The sequence below is a fragment of the Pectinophora gossypiella genome, chromosome 20 (genome assembly GCF_024362695.1).
Source record: "Pectinophora gossypiella chromosome 20, ilPecGoss1.1, whole genome shotgun sequence".
Classification (NCBI taxonomy): domain Eukaryota; kingdom Metazoa; phylum Arthropoda; class Insecta; order Lepidoptera; family Gelechiidae; genus Pectinophora; species Pectinophora gossypiella.
Genome location: NC_065423.1, coordinates 6,443,334 through 6,466,083, shown reverse-complemented (window position 1 = coordinate 6,466,083; position 22,750 = coordinate 6,443,334). Strand labels below are relative to the sequence as shown.

At 37.7% G+C, this 22,750-nt stretch overlaps 2 protein-coding genes across 6 annotated transcripts in view; one reads left to right on the top strand and one right to left on the bottom strand.

Annotated features, from left to right (window-relative positions):
- Positions 1-731: 731 nt before the first annotated feature.
- The window catches only part of LOC126376000 (glucose dehydrogenase [FAD, quinone]-like), a 142,887-nt gene continuing 120,868 nt past the window's right edge, over positions 732-22,750 (top strand). The window contains exons 1-12 of one of the 3 annotated variants that reach the window (XR_007567675.1): positions 732-925; positions 4,891-4,941; positions 5,845-6,090; positions 6,499-6,670; positions 7,712-7,911; positions 8,491-8,618; positions 9,335-9,515; positions 9,914-10,171; positions 10,690-10,844; positions 11,489-11,654; positions 12,554-12,746; positions 13,316-15,154. Coding sequence is in view for 2 of the 3 variants with exons in the window: in XM_050023145.1 (XP_049879102.1) it covers positions 4,924-4,941; positions 5,845-6,090; positions 6,499-6,670; positions 7,712-7,911; positions 8,491-8,618; positions 9,335-9,515; positions 9,914-10,171; positions 10,690-10,844; positions 11,489-11,654; positions 12,554-12,746; positions 13,316-13,431 (1,833 nt within the window). In the remaining variant the exon portion in view is untranslated. Of the gene's footprint in view, positions 926-2,552; positions 2,636-4,890; positions 4,942-5,844; positions 6,091-6,498; positions 6,671-7,711; positions 7,912-8,490; positions 8,619-9,334; positions 9,516-9,913; positions 10,172-10,689; positions 10,845-11,488; positions 11,655-12,553; positions 12,747-13,315; positions 16,160-22,750 lie in introns of those variants that run through there. The other 2 variants (XM_050023145.1, XM_050023146.1) reach the window with 2 other exon arrangements.
- LOC126376070 (myosin regulatory light chain sqh) lies at positions 16,646-22,026 on the bottom strand. 3 transcript variants are annotated; one of them, XM_050023237.1, is made up of 5 exons: positions 21,871-22,026; positions 20,916-21,112; positions 20,293-20,325; positions 18,864-19,002; positions 16,646-18,194 (listed from the first exon to the last, which is right to left on the bottom strand). In XM_050023237.1, the coding sequence occupies exons 2-5, from the start codon at positions 21,103-21,105 to the stop codon at positions 17,999-18,001; spliced, it is 558 nt and encodes a 185-aa protein (XP_049879194.1). In that variant the 5' UTR covers positions 21,106-21,112; positions 21,871-22,026; the 3' UTR covers positions 16,646-17,998. The 3 variants fall into 3 exon arrangements, with proteins under 3 accessions (XP_049879194.1, XP_049879195.1, XP_049879196.1); XM_050023238.1 differs by lacking the exon at positions 21,871-22,026 and adding an exon at positions 21,532-21,752; XM_050023239.1 differs by lacking the exon at positions 20,293-20,325 and having other exon boundaries at positions 21,871-22,025.

Below are 22,750 nucleotides of genomic sequence, written 5' to 3'. Positions count from 1 at the left end.
TAGACGAGTAACATGAGTAGTATAGAAGGTATAGAGTATAGAAGGGATGCATAGAGAAATGATAGATTGAGTGAAGGAGTGTGAATGAGTGAGAGTGTGAATGAGGGGGAAGGGAAGGAGAGGGGAGATAGCGGAGGGCGGACGAAAACGATGGTGGTGTAATTACGCGGAGGTTAAAAATAAAAATAAGTGTTTGAACCGTACTTGACTGTTTAATTGAGCAAACCCAAAATCCCACATACATACAAACATAAACAGCCTATATACGTCCCACTGCTGGGCACAGGCCTCCCCTCAATCAACCGGAGGGGGTATGGAGCATACTCCACCACGCTGCTCCAATGCGGGTTGGTGGAGGTGTACACATATTCAGTTGCAATTCGTACGATTGACAACTTGCAAAAGAAGATCGAGCTTTTTTGCTTGTAGTCGTGCACCTTTTACCAACAACTCAAGCTACAGAACCCTGAGATCACTTGTCCAACACGCACTTGGACGGTTTTTATGCAATACCTATATTAACACATGCATGTAGTCATTAGGCTGGTATATAATTTAACCACAGTTAGCCTTAACGCCCAATTATTTAACTTAGAACGGATTATTATAAGATTCAAAATCGTATGCAAGATGTAATAAAATATACAACCTTAACATTGTAGTAGCATTGTTTTATTTTTTTTTATTAAGGTAGCATGCCAGTTTCTAAATTACAGCCAGAGTACATACTCTTTTGTGAAGTCGGTTAGAATTTTTAGTGCCTTTATTGTGATGTGAAAACCTAAAAAAACTACTGTCAGTATAATGGGCTCCTAGGGTCTGAAATAGTACCTGGTGGTATCTCTTGAATTTGATTTCATGAACTGTTTCATATAATGTGATCAGAAAAAATACTTAATTTCTCCTGGAAATGATGCTAGAATAAGTAAGTAAATATGAATAATTTCAAACTAAAATATAAGTAAAACTAAAGTATAAGTAATTACTTACCCAATAAATTAATTAATATTAAAAAAATGGAAGGAACTTTCTAAAAGAGAGAGAAGATTACTAAAACCTTCGTGGTTACTAAAATTACTTAAAAGTATTATTTTGATTTCAATAATTTGAGGAAAAACCTAGCGCGCGTCTTTTTCATGCGTATCATAATCACAAAATTATTATTTCAGTTCTATGTAATACAATATTTTAATTAATTAATTGTTGACTTTTGTTTCTGTGCGCCCCGTTAAGAACTTGTGAGAATATTTCTTGTTGCTGAGAGTATTTGTCTAAAAAATTGTCTATTCCAACCTTCGCTCGATAGATAAATTAATCTGACTACTTACTTAGTTTAATCGTATTATTATTACTAGTTCGCGGTCACAACGTCATGTATCTGTTATACAGGGTGTTAGTGATATCGTAACGAATACTGCAGGGAATGATTAACTCTGAGAGTTAATATCAAGTGGAATTTTTCGCCGCAAAATTCATGTTTTTTTAATATTTTTTTTCAATTCTATACTTTTACGGTGGAAAATTCCACTTGATATCAACTCAGAATCATGGTCTAAATCATCCCTCAAAGTTTTCGTTACGATTTCATTAACAGCATATAAATATATATTTATAAAACATAACATAACAAATACTTTATTGCACAAACAGGAAAAAACAAAACAAAAGAGAAATAGAATTAGTACAATAGGCGGCCTTATTGCTAAGTAGCAATCTCTTCCAGGCAACCTTTAAGTATAGGAGATATTGAATATTAAGTAATATAGCGGGATAGTGCAGCATGGGAAATATTTGTGCATATAAAAAATAAATACACTTTCGACTACATAAACTACATAAAAATAATACACATACTTAATTATAATTGTTATAATAAATAAATACATATATTTTATATCCGAAATACGCCGTTAGGGATTATGTCTAAATCATCGTTTCATCCTTAGTATTTTCTAATGATACGTACCTGTATTATAACATCAAGCTCGCTCGACGTAGAGGGAAAATAAATCCACTCCCCATAAAGTCACTCGCCGTAGCGGGACCTGCCTTTCGGAGAGTCGCTGACAATGCCATAATTCAACTCAACTTACTTATATCATCTAATGATTAGATTCTAATACGTACTTACCTATTTGTTTAAATGCCTGTTTACTTTTTAGATACATTTTGGCAAATAACAGTTATATTTCTAGTTTATTATTATGTTAAAAACCACATAAGTAATTCTTAAGTATCCTCGTTATCAAGTTGTCACTACTATATTATCAGATTACTGAGTATTTGTAGATGATGTAAAGAAACTAAGAAATCGGGCTTTTTGGAATCAACCGTACATACTTACTGGCCATTTTAATAAGCGGCTAAGCGGAGTCCGAAATCTTCATCTACCATACATTATGTTAAAGAGATGATGATGAATTGATGAGTTGTTTTTTTTTTTATTAAATAGAATCCAATAATGGATATTATGAAACCCTCTCCTCTGTGCCATGTCAGCCATAAGACCGATGACCTATACCATATATTGTTGGAATGTGCCCGGAATTTAGATGTGGGAGAGGTTTTCACTCTCATGGTGTGAATTCCCTTGGCAACGGAGAAGTCCAATGCTGGTTGGCAGAGCCACTATCATGTAAGGCTTTTAGTTTATATTATCTGGCTTACCAATCCTTTGGCTAAGGGATAGGTACACGAAAGCACCTATGATTCTGGCATGATCACTCAGGGTGTTCAAAGCCTAAAAAAATAATAAAATAGAATCCATCCACACTCTGCTTCTATTATTTCTATACCGACCAATTATATTGCATTATTGTACTTACGTTAGAGTCCGTAACATGCTTTCCTGAGTAAAGCTGTTGCAAATACTTAATGATTAAAATGAATGAATGAAAACCAATGAGGGCTAAACGCGTGCCTCTAACTAAATTATGAAATCTTCTTCTTATCATGTGGGTTGTGAGGTGGAATACCAGCCTCATAAACCCCTGGTGTCAGGGTTACTATTGAGCCGCCAAAGGCCCCTGACATGGCTCATGTAACGACTACTTACATGAATAAGTAGAAACCGGGACCAACGACTTAACGTGCCTTCCGAAGCACGGATCATCTTACTTTCGGACAATCAGGTGATCAGCCTGTAATGTCCTAACCAAACTAGGGATCACAAAGTGATTTTTGTGATATGTCCCCACCGAGATTCGAACCGGGGGCCTCCGGATCGTGAGTCCAACGCTCAACCACTGGACCGCAGAGGCCGTTATGAAATGACAGACGGCTTCAGCAACTCTTATCTATGAAGTATATAATTGTAAACTAGGCAGAAACTTCACAAACTACTTGATTTCAATAAATAGTCTACAACGTGAAATTCTAGACAATTTTGCTATATATAAAGGGGTTCCAAAGTCATGGTTACATTCTGCTATCTACGAGAAAGAACGTAGTAACTATAGGGCTAAGGTACGTGTCCTTATAACAATTACTTACTTAATCATAATTTCGGAGCGATCATAATCTAAGGGTTGAGCGCACGTTTTTTACACCCAATTTTGTTTTGTTGACGTGACTTATTGTATATATGCCGCAGATAGCATTAACTACTTGGCCGGACAAATGGGGAGCACTGAAGGCTCTCACCCGGTACAACATTTAATTACTTACACCCAATCACACCCCTGACACTTCATACAAAAAAACCTCGTTTTACACAGACACTACACATTGACGTTATCGTACACGCGCATCTGTGTGTGTGACGTCTGGCACTTTTAATCGATTGAAGACTAAAGTAAGACCGAGGGGGGGTGAGGTAAACCTGGCTCAGCCGCTGTTTAGGCTGTCTTTTTCTTACCCGCCGAAAAGGAAAGGGACACACACCAATTTTAATCATTATCACGTTTGCTACAATTTATTGAAACTGTAAGGTAATCGAAACGAGCAATTATTATTATGGAATGAGGTCCGATGAATAATATGAGTATTTTTTAATGAAGTAGGTCAAGTACACAGAACCCCGATACCGACCCCGCCGGCGTGGTCGAAGATTTCCCTCATTCAGCGCTTATCGCTATCGACGCCCTAGGGTCGATTAATTGTTTCAAATATTCTTCCTCTCAGACTACGCCCTGAGACGAGGTTCGCGCCCAACTGGGCACCCTCAGGCCTGTTGTCTTAAATTTTGTACCGGGTGAGAGCGCGCTCCCCATTTGTTCAGTAGTTAATGCCATCAGCGCAAATCTACAATAAGTCATGTCAAAAAAAGAGGTCAAGTAAGTACTACCAAACGACATCCGGAAAAGTCACCTTCAATACGGAATTTGTAGGGATTAGAAACATAATTATGTTTATAAGTCGCGATAAATCGCGAGGGCAAAACATAACAGTGCGACACAAATGTTTGCCAATTAATAAAACGTCTTAACGCCACTCAAAGATTTGATGAAAATAGTTCTAGATTTAAATTAATGACAAGTTTACCTTTTTATTGTTATAAACTTGTTGAACAGCCTCTATGGTTAGAGCGTTGAGTTACGACCTGGAAGTCCGAATTTGATCCCCGATTGTCGAAATCACTTTGTGAGACTGTCCTTTTGTTTGGTTGTCCGAAAAGGTAAGACGATTCCTTGCTTTGGAGACTATGTTAAGGCGTAGGTCTCATTAGCTGTAAAAAAAACACCTCCACCAATCCGCAGTGGTGCAGTGTGGTGGAGTATGCTCCATACCCCCTCCGGCTGATTGAGGGGCGGCCTGTGCCCAGCAGCGGGATGAATATAGGCTGTTTAGGTTATTATGATCCTGTTCTTTTTACGGTGTTAGTTTTCCTATTAATTTCCACCGCTGAATTATTATTTTAGCTAGTACTATTAACAATTATTTTTGTTACAGGTTTTTACCACGTTAAGCGACTGAACAGCTAACATGATTTTAGCACCTCAGGTAAGAAATTGCTATCTTATACTTACTTACTAATATTTAAATTTAAACAGTCAATGACGTCGCCTTATTCATTGTAAATGATCTGAAGGTCCGGGTTCGATTCCCGATAAGGACATTGTCGAAATCACTTTTTGAGACTGTCCTTTCTTTGCTAAATACATCTGATTGTCTGAAAAAGGCTTGACTCATCTGATTGTCTGAAAAAGTAAGACGATTGTGCTGCCGTGGAAGGCACGTTACTCTGTTGGTGCCAGCTTAGCCGTAAAACACCTCCACCAACCCGCAGTGTCGCAGCGTGGTGGAGTATGCTCCATACCCCCTCCATTTGATTGAATGGAGGCGGGCCCAGCAGTGGAACGTTTTTATGCAGTTTATGTGAAACCAACAGTCAAATTTTCATTGTTTTTTATTTAATTATTATGTGTACAACAACATTAAATGAAATAACAACAACATTAAATTGGAGATGTCCTTAGAAAAGGTTTAGTACGATCTACTCTGAACCGGCGTGCGTATATGAAACGATTGATGAAGAGATTGATTGGTAGAGGAAGCAGGATCGAAGCAAATGGAATTCCAATCTCTGCTTACCCCAGTGGAAAATAGGCGAGAGTTACAACAACGTAAGCTCACGATTATATATATCCCAACGGGGTGGTCAGAGGTAAATCACAAGATGAACTTGGTACACGCACGTCAGCGAGCTTTCTGGTAGACCACCGTTGGTGAGTCGTATCGCCGTCTGTAATGGTCGAGCCAGCTGTGTTAGATAATTTACAACACATTGGTGCAAGTCCGGTAGCGGAGTGCGAACCGGTGCTCCCCGGTTGAGAAGCAAGCTAGTGAACCACAGGATCACAGTGACTACAAACAATTATAAAAATATTATGTTCCCTTGCTTAGGAGTGTGGTTGTCCACTAACCGACCCCGGCGGCCCGTCCATCGTCGGCTCACCAGTCTGCAGCGGGTTCGCACTCTTCATGGTGTTGGTAGAAGCCTTCCTCAAAGGCCGCTGCGACATCGCCTCTCCATGCCAGAGGGTCGAGAGCGTGAAGGAGGTGGAAGAGGAGTATGACTTCATAGTCGTCGGGGCCGGACCTGCTGGGTCGATTGTAGCTTCGAGGTTGAGTGAAGTCCGGAATTTTAGCGTGAGTATTCAAATTAAAAACGTTTTATTTGTTACACAAATAATTCTGCCATTAAATACATAAAACCGTGTCACCTCACCTCCCATGTTAAGATTCCCAATGAACTAGCAAAGTCTTCGTTTAAATGTGTTGAAAGTCTTATAAAAGGGAAGAATATTTGCATATTAAGTAATAATAAAAAAGCTAGAGACTTATTATTATGTTTTACTTGATTAAAAAAAAATGTTTTTCGTTAGTTTTAGATAATTTTTATTTAGTTAATCAGAATTTCATAATTTACCTATCTTGAACCTAATACACGACCCAGGGCTCCCATCTCATCAGAAATCCCGAAATAAGACGCAAAATGCAATAGTTTATTGATACCTACTCTACTAAATTATGTTTTTACTCCTTTCATTTTTGCAGGTGTTACTTTTAGAAGCTGGTATAGAAGAACCGATAGGAGCGAAAGTACCGTCATTCTACCGTGCATTCTGGGGCAATGAGGATCTCGACTGGCGCTATCGGACTGTTCCGGAGAACTACTGCCTCGACCAGAAGGGGAAAGGTTGCAATTGGCCTAGAGGGAAAGTCGTTGGTATGGAAACTTCTATTTATATGCCTGGTATTAAATAGAACGACCAGTTCGGTACAAATAGTGATTATATTTTAATAAGATAACATTTTACATTTATTTGTCAAAGTACGTAAGCTACATTCATTAGCATAGTGATGTATCAGTCGATATTAGGTCGATCGATTCTTTTTTTCTGTACCTAGTTACACTATTTCCGTAGTTATATATATAGTTATTACTTAATGGGGATTCCCAAGCCTCTTATATTTTATTAACTTATTGTAGATTTGCCGCAAATGGTAAACTACTTAGCCGAAAAAACCAAACCTCCTAGAAAGAAAGTTATTTTTATTAAAAAAGAACGTGACACACAAAAACATCAGACTTAAAACATACACAAAATGACATTTAAAAAATAAAAACAATGTAGATATGATCATAATATGGTGGCGGTGTTCGTCCTCAATAAACGGACCTCACTCAGCAGAGGCACGAACAACTTTTCAAGGTCCTTTCCAAGGTAGTGCCTTAGCTTAGCCGCCAGGTATCTTTGGGCCGCCGGCGCCGCCCCCTTTTGCGTTTTCCACGCGCACACCCGGTCAGAGATCTTCGGAACGGGTGTTCCATGGGTCTCCTAAGGACATGACCAATCCACCGCCATTTCCGTGTGCGGTTATCATCCTCCACAAAATAATAAACAAATAATAAATTGTATAAATTCTCTAACATTGTCATCATTTTTCATCAGGATCATTTTATTAAGTACTTCCTTTTGTAAGAGGATTCATCATCATCAATTTAAGAGCCACGTTCTTGTCGGTGTAGCATTTTCCATTCCAGTTTATCAAAGGCCAATTCCTTGACTTCCCTATAAGACACGACGTTAACCTTTTCTTTAATCTGTTCCATGTAAGCTCTTCTTGGTCTTCCCCTTCCTCTCTTTCCTTTTAGCTTTCCTTCTATGATGTTTTTAATAAATTCGTCGTGTCTTATTAGGCGTCCAATCATCTTGCCTCTTCTGTAAGAGGTTTATATGAAATAAATATTATTATTATGAAACAGGGGGCTGTAACGTCCTGAACGGTCTGATGTATCACCGAGGCCACGCAGCCGACTATGAGGATTGGGTCAAAGCAGGTGCCACCGGTTGGTCCTGGGAGGAGAACAAGAAGTACTTTGACATGACGGAGGGCAACAAGCAGATCGGCACGCTGGTCAGCGAGGAATACCACTCCAAAGACGGGCCCTTGCCTATTCAGCAGGTATATCTACTGTTTTATTTTTGGAACTTTCAATGAGTATACAGGATGTTAGTGACATCGTAACGAGTACTGAGGGGGATGATTCAGACCATTATTCTGAGTTAATATCAAGTACATCCCTCAAAGTTTTCGTTAAGATGTCGCTGACACCTTGTATGCAAACAAGTGTACCCCAGAATATATTTTCCATTTGCAGTTTATGATGCAAAATAAATACTTTTTACAGTCACTGTGATTCTGTGGTTCACCAATTTGCTTCTTAAACGGAGAGCGCCGTCTAGAACCCGGGTACCGGACCTGCACCAATGAGTTATTAATTTGTCTTAAGCGCAGTTTCCTCCCACTAACGTTGTTGGCTCGACCATTTTATTGGTTTTATAGATGAATGGCTTCGATGTGGCCTTTTTAACCCCCCTGATTATTACTTTTACAGTTTCTTTCACCTTACGGTTGCCTGGAAGACATTGCTTTTTAGCAATAAGGCATTTGTACTTCTTTTGTCCTATTAATGATTGTTACTTTCCTTGTGTTTTTGTGCAATAAAGAGTTATTGTATTGTATTGTGTTTAACCATTGCAGTTCTCATACCAACCACCCTTTCTCTACTCTCTTCTTGACGCAATCAACGAGACTGGTATCCCCATCCTACGCGACATGAACGATCCTTCCACTCCTGATGGCTTCATGATCGCACAGACTATGAACCAGTAAGTATTTGTGTAAGGCCAGCCACAATTTGGATACGTTTTCTTATGAATTCGTCTCGTGCGAACAGGCGTGAATAAACCCAAATCCAAAATCCAAGTACTCAGTAAGTAAATATCTTTCAATTTTTTTACATTTTTCCTCACCTTATGGTTGTCTGGACGAAATCGCTTTAAGCGATAAGGCCGCCATTTGCCATTTACTTAGTTAAGAGTCTTTTTGTAATTATTTCTTTTTATTTTGGTGCAATAAAGTGTATTTGTATTGTATTGTATTGTATTGTACTAATAATTGAGAAGTGCCACAACATTTTTCAATTCATCGTTAAATTAGACTAGACTGATGTGATTGTCTGTTAGTGTAAGATTATGTACCCTTTTGTTTTTTGTGTACACATGTTTATTGTGTACTTTTATGAAAAAAATCTAATAAGACTAATTTTATATAAATACAATGAGTAGGAGACTTAATAGTTGATTATAAACAAAAATTGGCGCCCAACATGGGGCGTACTGGCGCCCAACAGGTGGCGTACTGGCGCCCAACATGGGGCATGATAGTGGTAATTTCTTGCGATAAATATTGCTGTGTAGTGTACTGTACACAACATAAACTGAAACCATCATAATAAAATACGATACCTTTTATCTTGTAATATATTGAAAATACCGTATTTTACAGCTTTAATTTTAAAATGTATGCATTTATACCAATCCAGGGACGGGCAACGCTACACGACAGCGCGAGCATACCTAAAGCCGAAGTCAGAGCGACCCAACTTGAGCCTGAAGACACAAGCTCACGTGAGCAAAGTCCTCATCGACAAAAATAAACGCGCGTATGGAGTGCAGTACATTGACAAAGATGGGAAGACGCAGACAGTGCGAGCTAAAAAAGAGGTAGGTTAAACAAAAGCAGTCTTTAAGCCAAGTGCTGAGGGTGAATGCCATCCGATGCAAATCTACAAGACAAGAACTGATGTTAAAAAAAATACTCCAGTCGTAGTCAACAGTCGCTGTCGCCTTGTTCTAATTTATGGACGAATTAGAAATTATTTTACTTGTACTTGATTATCTCTGATTATCTCTTGATTATCTTGTTGTTAGATATTTACCTATTTTTTAAAAGGTTATGACCAATTTCCACAGCAATGAATAAAGCATTAGGTACCTAAGCAAAAATGGGTAAATCACATCAGTCGTACGTATAGAGCGATTCGGGCCTCCGGCGAACTGTAGCTAACTAACCACTTACTACTTCTTCTCTGATGCGTAAGAAAGTTACCCATATATTTCAGGTGATATTAAGCGCAGGAGCCCTCAACAGTCCACACATCCTGCTGCTGTCAGGAATCGGTCCGAAGGAAGAGTTAGACAAGTTCAAGATCCCTGTGGTGGCAGACTTGCCGGTTGGTAAGAACCTGCGGAACCACTACGGGATCACCCTTTCCTTCATCGCCAACAAGCTGGACAACACACAGGTCCTCGATTGGTCCGTATTCACGGAATACATGCTCACTCGAACTGGACCGATGTCTTCTACTTCCATTACACAGGTGAGTCCATATTTATACTAAGGGCGTTACAATACGGAAAGCGGGAGATTGAAACCGCACTGCATTGGATACTTTTTGCGAACGGATGCATAAAAATGCGGAACGCTCTTTGGTACCACCACCACCTCTTTAGGAATTGAGCTTAAGTTTGGTGTAATCATAGTCAGGAATTAGTAGGACCTTAATAAGTGGCGCGTTATGACTTTTTGACGATTGTCCCGTTCATCAAGTTTCGTGTTTATTAATAACTATGTTAAAGGAGCAAATAGCTGTGCTTTATTGTGTTAATCAAGTTTCTGAATTAACTATGTTGACTGAATTGCTGTACTTACTTTAATATATCCAAACGGCCATCATAGGGTGTCGCTAGTTTCGTTGACGTTAACTATAGGGTGTCCCACGTTGGGCGCCAATTGTGGATGATGAATTCATTCAAAAATAGACCTACAACCTATTTGTCTGTAAGTCTATTTTTACAATTGTTGTAAAATTATATAAATATTGTAATATGGTTTCAGCTAACCGGCATCCTATATTCGAGCTTAGCAGACAAGACGCGAAAGCAGCCGGACATCCAGATCTTCTTCAACGGTTTCTACGCAGAGTGCTCCAAAAACGGACGTATTGATGAACCATTAGATGCAGGGGATTGCTATATACATCGCAACATTACGTAAGTATTATCATGTACGATACAATACAATATTTTCTCGCACTTCAATAACCCACGCACGGCGCGATATATGACATAATAATGTCGGTTTCCTTCTTTGTTGGACTTACAGCAAAGAAAAAACTTAGTTACGTTTTGCTGCTTACGCTGACTAAGAGGTGATGTCCTTGCCAACATAATGGGGGTTTAAAAAGGTCCATTGTAGCAAAGCATCTAAAACAGCAATATTGTTATTTGTAATTTTTTAACATTGCGTATTTTAACCCTCTGAACTTTCTAAAGATTGACTATCACCACATATTTATTGGCTGCAAACTGTATTCTGTTGGATTGTAACTGCACATCCCTGTTATCTATCATGTCTATTATTTTCATTTCCTTTTTAAATTTTGCCTGGATGAGATTTGCTGCCTACTTTAGTAAGTCATAGCGCGCCCCATATCGGGCGCCAGTTAAAAATATGTTTCATTTCTTTCTCAAATGTTCTCTGGAACAGATAGTTACAAGCAAGTTCATCGCCCTGAGCCTGTTGTCTTAAATATTATACCGGGTGAGAGCCCTCAGCGCTCCCCATTTGTCACGCCAAGTAGTTAATTTGCGGCAAGAATTACGTGAAAACAAGGGTTGTTTATGTGTGGCTTCAGCGCCAACGCTGCAGCGCTGCTCCCCCGCAGCGTGGGGTTCTTGACTCTGAACTCAACGGACCCGCTGAACCCCCCGCTCTTCTTCCCCGAGTATTTCACCCACCCTGACGACCTCACCGTCATCAAGGATGGCGCCCGGTACCTGCAGAAGATCTTCGAGTCTCCGGTAAGACTTTGTCTACGGCCAAGTAGTTAATGTCGTTTGCGGCTAATTTACAATAAGTCACGATAAAGAAGTTAGACTTTCAGTTGATGTTTTGTTTGTGTGCAATAAAGGATATTTGATTAGATTTCTTCGAAATGCGGAATTTTAACTTTAGGTACACTTTGTATTAACTAACTTTCTCCTTTGTGTAAAGATACTTTGATAATCTGGATTTAACTACTTACATACTTTTGTAAAGTCACGCCCCGAATAAATAATCCCGAATAAATAAGCAGAGTCATAAGTAATTACAAGAAAATTTTATTAAAAATAAATTATGAGTGTGTGTTTAATTTAAGTTGATGTAGTAGAAGGACTTATATTGACCAAATTGGAGATGTCCTTAGAGAACGTTTAGTACGATCTACTCTGAACCGGCGTGCGTGTATGAAGCTATTGATGAATGTATAAGAAGCAAGAGAAGTGTGTCAGGATCAAAGCAAATGGAATTCTATAGGCATATGATGTCCGCAATATTCCTTAAGGTCTTTCCTTGACGTATTCTCTTCTTCATCTTCTTGCTCAAAGATTCAAATAATAACGATTTTGCTTCACTTATTTCTTCCGCATTAAAGGCACTTTCACAAATCTGCGCAAGGCTAACCTCCGTCATAACATCAATTTTATTTTGAATAAAAGCCAAAACTTCACTTATAACAATGTTGCAGTTGGAACATTTTAATCTATTCGATGTTTTATCAATTTTCGTAACCGAGGCTATTGACCCCGCGCGCGCTCGCGATCATGGACAGACCCGGACTGAGAAATAGGCGTGAGTTTAGGCGTATGTGTGTATGGATGTTGATTAAAATCGAAACACGAAATTGAACTAACCTAACATATAACACTAACCCTTACAGACAATGAAAGACAAGTTCGGCGTAGAGCTAGACCCCGAGTTCCTGTCACCCTGCAACAACACCGGCGAGGTCTGGTCTGATCCTTGGCTGGAGTGCATGGCGCGCACCTACACCGACCCCCAGAACCACCAGCTCGGCACCACCGCCATTGGAGCCGTCGTCGACACGCAGTTGAGGGTCTACAATGTTACTGGTGAGTCGATATTTGCTAACGAAGACAATAAGATTATGTTTCCAGATAGAAATAACTCACTCAAACTCACGAAGGGTCTTCGTAGGAAGGTATTTAGTAAATGGTAAATACAGACACACACACACACAAACAAACCCCAAAGGTCTACACAAACACAAAGAACAACACAATAACAGAAAGCTCGTTGAGTTGTGTTAATCTTGTTTCTTCGTATCAGCATTTTTAATCTGTTCATTCTTATCACTATCACAGAACAGATAGGTAAGGTTGACGTTGGTCTAACAGAAAGTTCGGTGAGATGTAGGACTTATTTCATCTTGCGATGGATGTACCTCTTACTATCCCCCCGGGTATAGTCGTGAGCTTCTGTACCTATGTTATGTTTTATTTTGAAAAATTCGGCACACAATATAAATGTAAATAAGATAATCTTCACGTCGTGTTCAGTAATGTGGTAATGTCGACATCTATTCACTATTATTACTATTAACAATCTTCAAATCCCCGCCACTTCATCAGTTTATGTTGCTATTGGTCCTTACATGTAAATTCTTGCTTTATTTTCCCAGGGTTGCGAGTAATAGACGCAGGTTCGATGCCGACCCAGCCGACTGGCAACCCTCAAGCTGCCATCATGGTGGTCGCGGAGAGAGGCGCCGTGCTTCTCAAGGAGGAGTGGGCGTAGACCTTCGCTGCTTCAGCAGTGGTCGATGGACGTGGTGACAACATAATCATCGTTACAAATACCAAGGGTCTAAAAAGACCACATTGAAACCATTTCACCTAAAAAAAGCAACATTGCGTTGTCTTGACACTGGTGCTGATTCATGTATACACCATCTAAGTTTATTTTAAGTTATACCTGTCATCTTCTTATTCGCCGAAAAGGAAAGGGACGTTTAATCGACAGGCATAAAACTTATGGAACACACGTCAATTTTAGGCAGAAATTAAACCCTTCCAAAATTGTATATTGGCCAATAACCCGACTGAATTAAGTTGCTGTCACGTAAAACGGATTGCATATGAGCGAGATGCCTATTTTATTCGCCCGGGTTACTGTTTAATTTTAAAATTAACAGTTGTCAAAATGACGGGTATAACTTAAAATAAAATGAGGTGTCTGCAGGAATTGGGGCCATTGCGCATTTAACTTTTATAGGCGCATACTTATGTAAAATTGCAAAATTGTTTTATTTAGACGAATTGCTTCAATGTGGCCTTTTAGTCCCTCAGGGCTCATTAAGATGAAGTACGAGTTCAACTTTTAATTATAATGATTTCTTCTTGATCAAACGGTGAAAACAGAATAAGTAACTTAGTGACTGAAAGCAAAGCACCCTTATCCCTAAGGATAAGGTTCTTGGAATTAAGACGATTTCAACATAACTTGAAATATCGGATTTTTCTGTTTATACGTGGTGCGATGTTGTAGGCTCTGCAGTGTAGGACGAATCAACATAGACATTGAAGTTTATAAATTGTTCACTCTATGAGTTATATTATTAGATTCCAATTTTAACTGTATTACAAGCCATCTACAGTATCATTATTATAGTCCCGCTTCGCAATGCGTATTTTTTTTTATGTTTAGCGCCGTGTCGGGTGGGAGAAATAAAGATCGATCTTTCTTTCAATAGCTATTCTCCAATCCTAATTGCGCTCTTAATCGTTATGCTTATAAAATTCAATTATAATACTTATAATTTAAAAAAAATATCGGTCTTCTAATATAAGTAAGTAATCCTATTCTGCGGTTGGCCTCAACTTTATCGTACTGTACTTCAGTTGTTCAATAAAAAAAACAAGGAAGATAAATAAGGCTAAGTATTAAAGGAAATGAGTAGTAAATAAATAATCATAAAGATAATTTTGGAAGTAGCATTAGGTTAGGCAACACCGAATCAAAATCCCTTATCGCGCCTCAAAATCTCTTCCGAATCATTCACAAAAAAGAGCTCCATTTTTATTTCTAAACTGAAACATTATTGAAAACTGAACACAAGTATCTGTGCATACTGCATTGTTTATAGAATCGTTATTTACTATAAAGATCTCATTCAAATTCATCACGTAACGTCCAGAACAAACAAACCAATTTTGTACGATAAATATTTTACGGCGCGAAAGTGTGCGTTACTTAGTGTTATTTACTTCTGGATTCAGGATATTTTAAAGAAAGGCCAGGTCAAGAGTACTCTAAACAGCAGAGCCAAGAAGTCTTTGATGAGAGTGGAAGAAGCGAAAGTGGTGTCAGGATCGTAGTACAGTCATGAGTAATATAATGTACCCACTTTAGGACTCTGTCGCACTAACATATTTGACATTTAGTGAGACTTACAGTTCAATTTGTCAAAAAAGTTAATGTGACATGGTACCAAAGTGTATACATATTAATGCTCGCGACCGTACGTAGAATTCGTGGTCTCTACCTACCCCCACGGTAAATAACCGTGATATATGTAGATGTGTTATTTACTATACAAGTGTTGTCTTGGTTGCCTGCTCGGTCATAAGTATATATTAAGTCTGTATACACACTATACTTTGGTCCTTAACCCTTTCCGGGCAGAGACCATGGGTCATTGATGGTTCATAATAGCTAGTATGACACCTTGGAATCCGAACGTCATTAGATGTTCTGTCCTTGAAAGTGTTAGATATACAGACTTAATATTGATAAATACAGAGCCGAGAAACGTGACAGGAGTAAGTTTCATACAAAATTCCTCGTCCGCTTATGTCGCTTCCCTCCCTGGCACTGAGCAGCATTAAGGAGATGTGATTTTCTACTTAGGTCTGATATGTAAAGTATCACAACTATTTATTTCTCTCGTTCTTCGAAGTTTTAATTACCATCTTAATGATGCCCTGGCGATATTTTAGCGACCAAAGCGCCCCTATGAGCTTATACAGGAATATTGTAATTTATAATATTATATATTAAAATATTATGATTAAATATAATTTATGACGTGTGTTGCTAATGAGCAACAGGCTATGTGTTGTGATAAATCGTCTGTTTTATTATAAGTATTTTTCTATTTTTCCTAGTAAATTCGACTTTGTATTTTTTATAAGTGTATTTTTATAGCACACCATACGGCTCATAATTTTTTTTATTTTTTTACTGCAAGTTTTCTTCTGATTACTTAAAGGCCTGTGGAGTTCTGCCCACCCCATCCGGGAACACGGGCGTGAGTTTTTTGTACGTATTATGGGAAATATGTAATAGTATGCAATAAATGAATGGAATGTAAACAATTAATGTTCACTGTAGTGTTTCTGCTCATCTAGCATTTACGTGTCTAACAATAATTTTAATGTAAATATCGTGACCAGTGTATGTAAGTATATGTAAGTAATATTATTCGCAATGCGAATACTGATACAGGTATATGATACAATATAAACTGTTGCAAGGAATGTTCTTTCTTTTTATTCACTTATCCTTTCAATCCGATAGGCTGCGTGACAAAAAATATTATGCGGTGACACAGTAACACTACTGATTTTAAAATCCGTCGCTCGGAAATTCACCAAAGCTTAGCTTAATGTTAATTAGTGTTTTATAATGTATCACAGAGCCACCAGGACCGGAGGAGGGCCGGAGTATAACACAGGGTGTTAGTGACGTCGTAACGAATTCTCAGGGGAATGATTCAGCTCATGATTCTGAGTTATTATCAAGTGGAGTTTTCCACTAACACCCTGTATAGACTATATTTTGCTGTAAACTATTTAACCATTTTTTATGGCTTAAAATTCTTTGACGTCAACAAGTTATTTTTAACGTAACGTACGGTACGTTAAAGAGTTATTAAAAACTTTTGGTTAATTAATTAATATTTATTACGGTATTTGGCAAGAAAACCTCATTAGAGATAAAAAGACAAAAATAGACGTTAAACTGTATTTATACATAAATGGCAAAATAAATACATACATGATTACATAGACACACTTACTTTACTGCAATAATACTTAGTGAAGAATTTCGACCTTACACTTTTCAATTCATAATTTGAACATATCAAGTCAATCAATCAATCTTAAAAAGTGACGGAATATGTACCATGGTGACGATTACACCCTTACATTTTTTGTTTTTAATTTTAAAGATGGCGTAAAAATTATGACTGAGAATTTCCATCATCCATTATTTGGGTTAAAAATTAAAATTGACGAATGTACATCCTGTCAAACTTGATAGAAGTAAATCAGCCAATAAATTCGTCTTAACTTATACCTACTTTGAATCATATTAAGACCCAATAGATATGAATGTATGTACTATATAAACTATAAACAGGATTCAAAAACTAAAGGATGTAATCACCAACAAAAATGTAGTACATTATCCTCGCAAACAATTCATTTCAAAAGAAAAAATGCTTTTTTTAGATGTCTAATAGGAATGAATTGTAGCACTTTTGCACAAAATCAGAACCACCGATTGAGTAAGTACACATATTAAAACTTAAAGAACTATGGTCCAAAAGAGGGGAACAATTTGATAAATGCATGAATCCAATCAAATGCCAAACAACTACATTGTATTGTAACTAGCACCTCAGATATCTTGAGATTAACTTGAAATCCATATCGACCTAACTTATGTCTACTGATTAATATCTTACCGATAATATATTTATTAGTTTGGCAATATAAAATCTAGATTTTAAAAAAGGTTGGACACCCTGGCTTTTTCCATTCTATTTTTTTTTTTGATCAACTTTCTTTTTTATCGGTGCCAAAGGTGCCATAGACTATTGCCCCGTTATTTTAATTTGATAAATAAAAATTGTTTCAGCTGTTTAAATAATTTCATATTTTAATTATAATGATAAGCATGCTCTGTCGCTTAAGTTATTTTCATATCAACGACTCTTATTTATTAACCGAATTATGTACTCCACCTTTTTCAATTAAAAAAGAAAATATACTTTTGCAATAAACAAAATTAATAAGACACGACTTTATTAAAAACATCATAGAAGGAAAGCTACAAGGAAAGATAGGAAGAGGAAGACCGAGAAGAGCTTACATGGGACAGATTAAAGAGAAAACGAACGTCATGTCTTATGAGAAAGTGAAGGAATTGGTATTTGATAGACAAGAATGGAGAATGCTACACCGACAAGAGCGTAGCTCTTAGTGATGTGAAACAAATTTAAAAGAAGGCGACTCTACTGATCTTACCTGTGCACATAAACAGCTGACAACAATTCTTATTCCATCAAATCATCCGTTTATTGTTCATCCTTGTCCTTAGCGCCATGTTTGAGGATGCGGGTGAACTCCACATAGTCGAAGAGCCCGTCGCGGATCGGCGCCTCACGGAGCATTTCGTCGACGTCGTCGTCGGTAAACCTGTCTCCCATGGTGGTGAGCAGCTCGCGGAGTCGCTCCTCGTTAATCACTCCAGTATTGTCCTCGTCGAAGCAACTGGGAATATAATTCGGAAATGAAAGTCTCTTCGCTGGAGTTCTGTGGTTCACCAGCTTCGGGGAACCCATGATCTACCTATGGGCTGATTGGGCTGCAGCCCAGGGCCCCGGGATTACAAGGGGCCCCCAGATCCCGCTAAAAAGTAGACCATAATTTGAAAAAAAAATGTCTGTTAAAATATTTTTTGCTATTAGTTGAGTATTAAGATAGGCCCCCAAGTAGTTTCAGCCCAGGGCCCCACAAATTCACGATCCGGCCATGGGGGAGCCGGTCGAACCCGGTTACCGGGCTAATCATCAATCAAAATGAGAATAACACAACATATAATGATAACGAACGAAAGAGAAAAACTATAGCGGGACACACCCTCACCATTTCATTTGAATATGCGTCGTGGTAAAATATACAAAAATGATAATAGGTACCAACCACCTACAACCTCCCGTATTTTGAAATACGGATTTGCTTATTGAATGTTCTAAAAATCACAGGTGTGGCAAACTTACTATAGGGAGAGCTGGTAATTGTAATAAAACCCCACACAAATAATTGAATGAACTGTATTACTTAGGATAAGATCCAAACATTGAGACGCGTTGGTTTGCTCGCGCTAGAGATGTGACTGATCATAAATGGTAGACTATTCGGTATGTCACATACACTTACCCAAAAGCATTCTTGATGACATCCTCGGGATCAGTACCTTGGAGCCTCTCACCAAACAGTGTCAAGAACATGGTGAAGTTAATGGGGCCGGGAGCTTCGTTCATCATACCTTCTAGGTACTCCTCAGTGGGGTTCTTACCTGTATATAATAACATTCATTTGTAAAGATGTCTGTGGATGTGTCTTCTTCGATAGAAAATGAAACTAGTGAGTCAGCTAAAAACATAGTTAAAAAAAGGTAATGGTTATCTTCATAAAAGTCGTCCAAATGCTTAAACACATAAGGGGGGTTAAAATGGCCACATCGAAGCACTTCATCTAAGAAACCAATATGACCAATATGCTATTTGACATTTGTTTGCATTGCGCACTTACTTTTATATGCGCAAATGTGAAATTGCAATATTGCTTTCTTTTTTTTCTTATTGTTTTCTTGTGTGTGCTATCTGAAGAATAAGAACGCTTATAGAAATTGTAACATCTTACGATTCAGCTACAGTAAGGAGGGAAAACATAACTGGCGGGGTTTATACGATAGGTGCGTTTCTACCGTAGAGGAGCAGCATAGAACGGAGCGGAGCGGAGGCGTGCATAATCCAATCGCAGTAAGAGAGAGTGTCCTTGTACGCCTCAGCGCCCGCTCTACGGGTTCCGCGCCCGCGAATAACTTCGAGGGTTTCGACCAAAAGAGGCAGCGAATGATATCTACGTGGGTAAAACGGACCCTCTCTTCACTTCATGAGAATACACCGTAACCCTTGCCTTTATATGAAGATCAACTAACCTCATCAACCCTCATGTCAGGGTTATTATTGAGCCGCCAAAGGCCCCTGACATGGTCATATAATGACTACTTACTAAGGTTGGTAAGCTTGGTTGGCTTGGCTGGTTGGTTGGTTGGTAATTCACCTTACAACCCACACAATAGAAGAAGATATGAAGATAACCTTTGTATCCTTTTTCTATGCTTAAAGTGAAGCAGCGTATCGAAGTATGCTGGTTTATCCCCATCAGTCCATGAGGGGTACAATTTAGTAATCGGAGACAACAATCATTTTAGTATTAATAATGTATGCAAAAACTGGTTGTTAAGTATTATTCCAATTAGGTGAATAACAATCAGACAAATGAAGTAGGTATGTATTTATAAAAGAAACAAACATTACACAGGTAAAAGTAATGCAATTTTGTAAAACAATATTTAGTTGGTTTTTCATTAAATGAACAAGAGTTAAAGTTTGTCATTATCTATTGTTTTAAAAAAAAAATTGTTACAACACTTCAACGGTACAACATAATAATTGTACTTTTCTTGATAACAATAAGTCACACTGTCATGCAATAGTGTACTCTAATGAGTCCACTTTAAAAATCCAAATTGAACCACACTTATTAGGGCATGTTCAAGTTTATGCCGTATTTCACTCACCATCAGGCGAGGGTGCAACTATGTGCCGTGAACCTATTTTAAAATTACAAATAAATACATAAATATTATTATTTGTATAAAAATGTGTGTAAAATAAATTAATCCATATACACTACAAAATATTATACTAAGTAAAAACAATTACTTTGTTGTTCTTATGTAATTTTTAGTGTATAACTTAGGAATACTTATTAAATAACTACATAAGATAATAACTTTGGCAATGCAATCAATGGTGCTGTTTTCAGCAGACTTAATTTTTTTTATCTTGGTCTTGTACGCAATCAGTTTAATGATGTTAACTTAATTCTGAGGTTTATATACACAATATACACAAACATAAAAATGTTGTTTAATATCCTGCCAAAAATTTATGTATGTTCCATAAATTTCTAGCCTATGCAGTCCTTTTGGAGGATCAGAAAAGATGAATACCTATTACTTAAAATAAAATTAAGTCTCAGTATATAAATTAACGAAAATATTTGAAATAACAAAAATATAATGGAGTGGTTTTAACTTCTCTTTGGACAAGTTGTAAATCTGCCCATTCCAATAGGTAATAACGGTTTGAATTTTTATATGCATATATTTATAATAATGTAGAATACAGAAGGTCTTACCCAGTGATGCAAGCATATCATGGAGGTCATCTTTATCAACAAATCCATCCCTGTTCTGGTCAATCATGTTGAATGCTTCTTTGAACTCTGCAATTTGTGCCTGGTCGAACATAGCAAACACATTGGATGTGGCACGCTGGGCGCGCTTCTTGTTGGTGCCACGACGGCCGGCGGTCTTACGGGACGACATTATTAATCTAAAAGAATAAACATATGGTTACATTTTCAGTTTTACAACATATTCCATTTCAAATTCACATAGATAATACCTCTTTACTTAGACTTTAATTTCCACAAGTAACACATCTAATTGAATATTCTAAAACATAGATAACTAACCAGGAAATACAACTACTATCATGTTTTCGTTTTGTTATCTGTACTAAGCTATGTAACATAATGGAGCTATAATTAATTTCACCTTATTGAATTTGCTTAAAAGTGAGCATTACTTAAAATTTTTAACACTTAAAACATTAGTACCACACCCTAAAAAACCTAAAATAATGTTGGCAAATGTATATGAGTCAGCAGTAAACTTGCACATGTACGTACAGAGTATTTATATAATTATATTCATGACCGTCTTGAACTTAGAGGAGAAAAAGTTGCTCACCTTAAGATATTGATTGGAAGCAGTAAAGAAACCGTGTAGCGGGTACGAAGGACGTGACTGCACAATAAACAATAGCCCGTGTCGTGCCTTGTGGTCAAGGAATTTAAAAATAAAAGTTAGTTATCACAGCGTCCGTCAACTCGTCATCAGTCGCACCCGCTAATGAGAAAGTGACTCACACAAGTGTTAGGAAACCTTCGCTTTTCTGTACAAAAGCTATTTAGGCCACACGGTGTCACAAACACCAGAATTCCATAAAAGGCTATGCATTTTCAATATCGCCCATCTGCTCGATTTAATGAAAATTCTTATTAATAAAAAGTAAATACAATGACTTACATATATCTTTATGATTCTACTTGACCCGAAACAACGGTTATCAACCGAAATAAGTTAAAAACAGCTTTCAAGCCGAATAAATAATTCCAATTGGTGAGTAATATTTTATTTTGACGTCACGTATGTTTTTCTTTTTTTTTTGGAATTTTTGGCCTGGCATATACCTTTAGGCCAACGTCACGTATGTCAAAATGGTCAAAAGCAAACCACCACCACCTACCTCAGAACAATAACTAAAGCATAGAAGGAAGGCTAAAATAGCAACAGAACTCTATAATTCTGCTCTACTTTATCTTACGGAACCGGCGTAATGTTAGACAAAGACGCATATACAAAAATTGTTTCGTAATTTCGTAGGTTGTCACAAGTTTTTCATTGCCTAGTGTTGGGTTTCACTTTAGTAATATGTCGATAAAATTAAATTTACTTACAATTAATGTCGATAATTTTTTTTTACAAGATTTCTTTTTGTAGGATGCAATTATCTTCTTCTTGATGAAAGGAGACTCTGTCTCTGATAGGTAAGTATCTAACCATTTTTGGATTATATTGTCTGGTTTATATTAGTTTGGAGCTGCAGCTCACATTCAGGAAGGAAAGAAAATAGCCAACTGTTATCGTTTCATCGGTAAGTATTTTGTAATATTCGAATTTATTTATGATGTCATCCGCCGTGCACTGGTGTCGATCGACGTGCCGTGCAAATTGGAACCGCCGCCGCCGGGTCTAAGCCGCACAGACGGTAAGAGGCCCGATGGGGTCACGCCATAGACATAGAAAAGAGTATGGACTGGAAATACCTACAGAAAAAACGTGCCACTCTGTAAACATAAAATGGCGGTCTTTACTAGGGCTACAAGCTGTTTCAATACTAGGATTA

Excerpts from the sequence above, each read along its gene's own strand:
- LOC126376070 (XM_050023237.1), bottom strand. The coding sequence starts at position 21,105 with ATGTCGTCCCGTAAGACCGCCGGCCGTCGTGGCACCAACAAGAAGCGC. Across the intron at positions 20,326-20,915 it reads TGATATGCTTGCATCACTGG|GTTCACGGCACATAGTTGCA; the intron begins GTAAGACCTTCT and ends ATTTTAAAATAG. Across the intron at positions 19,003-20,292 it reads AGTTGCACCCTCGCCTGATG|GTAAGAACCCCACTGAGGAG; the intron begins GTGAGTGAAATA and ends TATTATATACAG.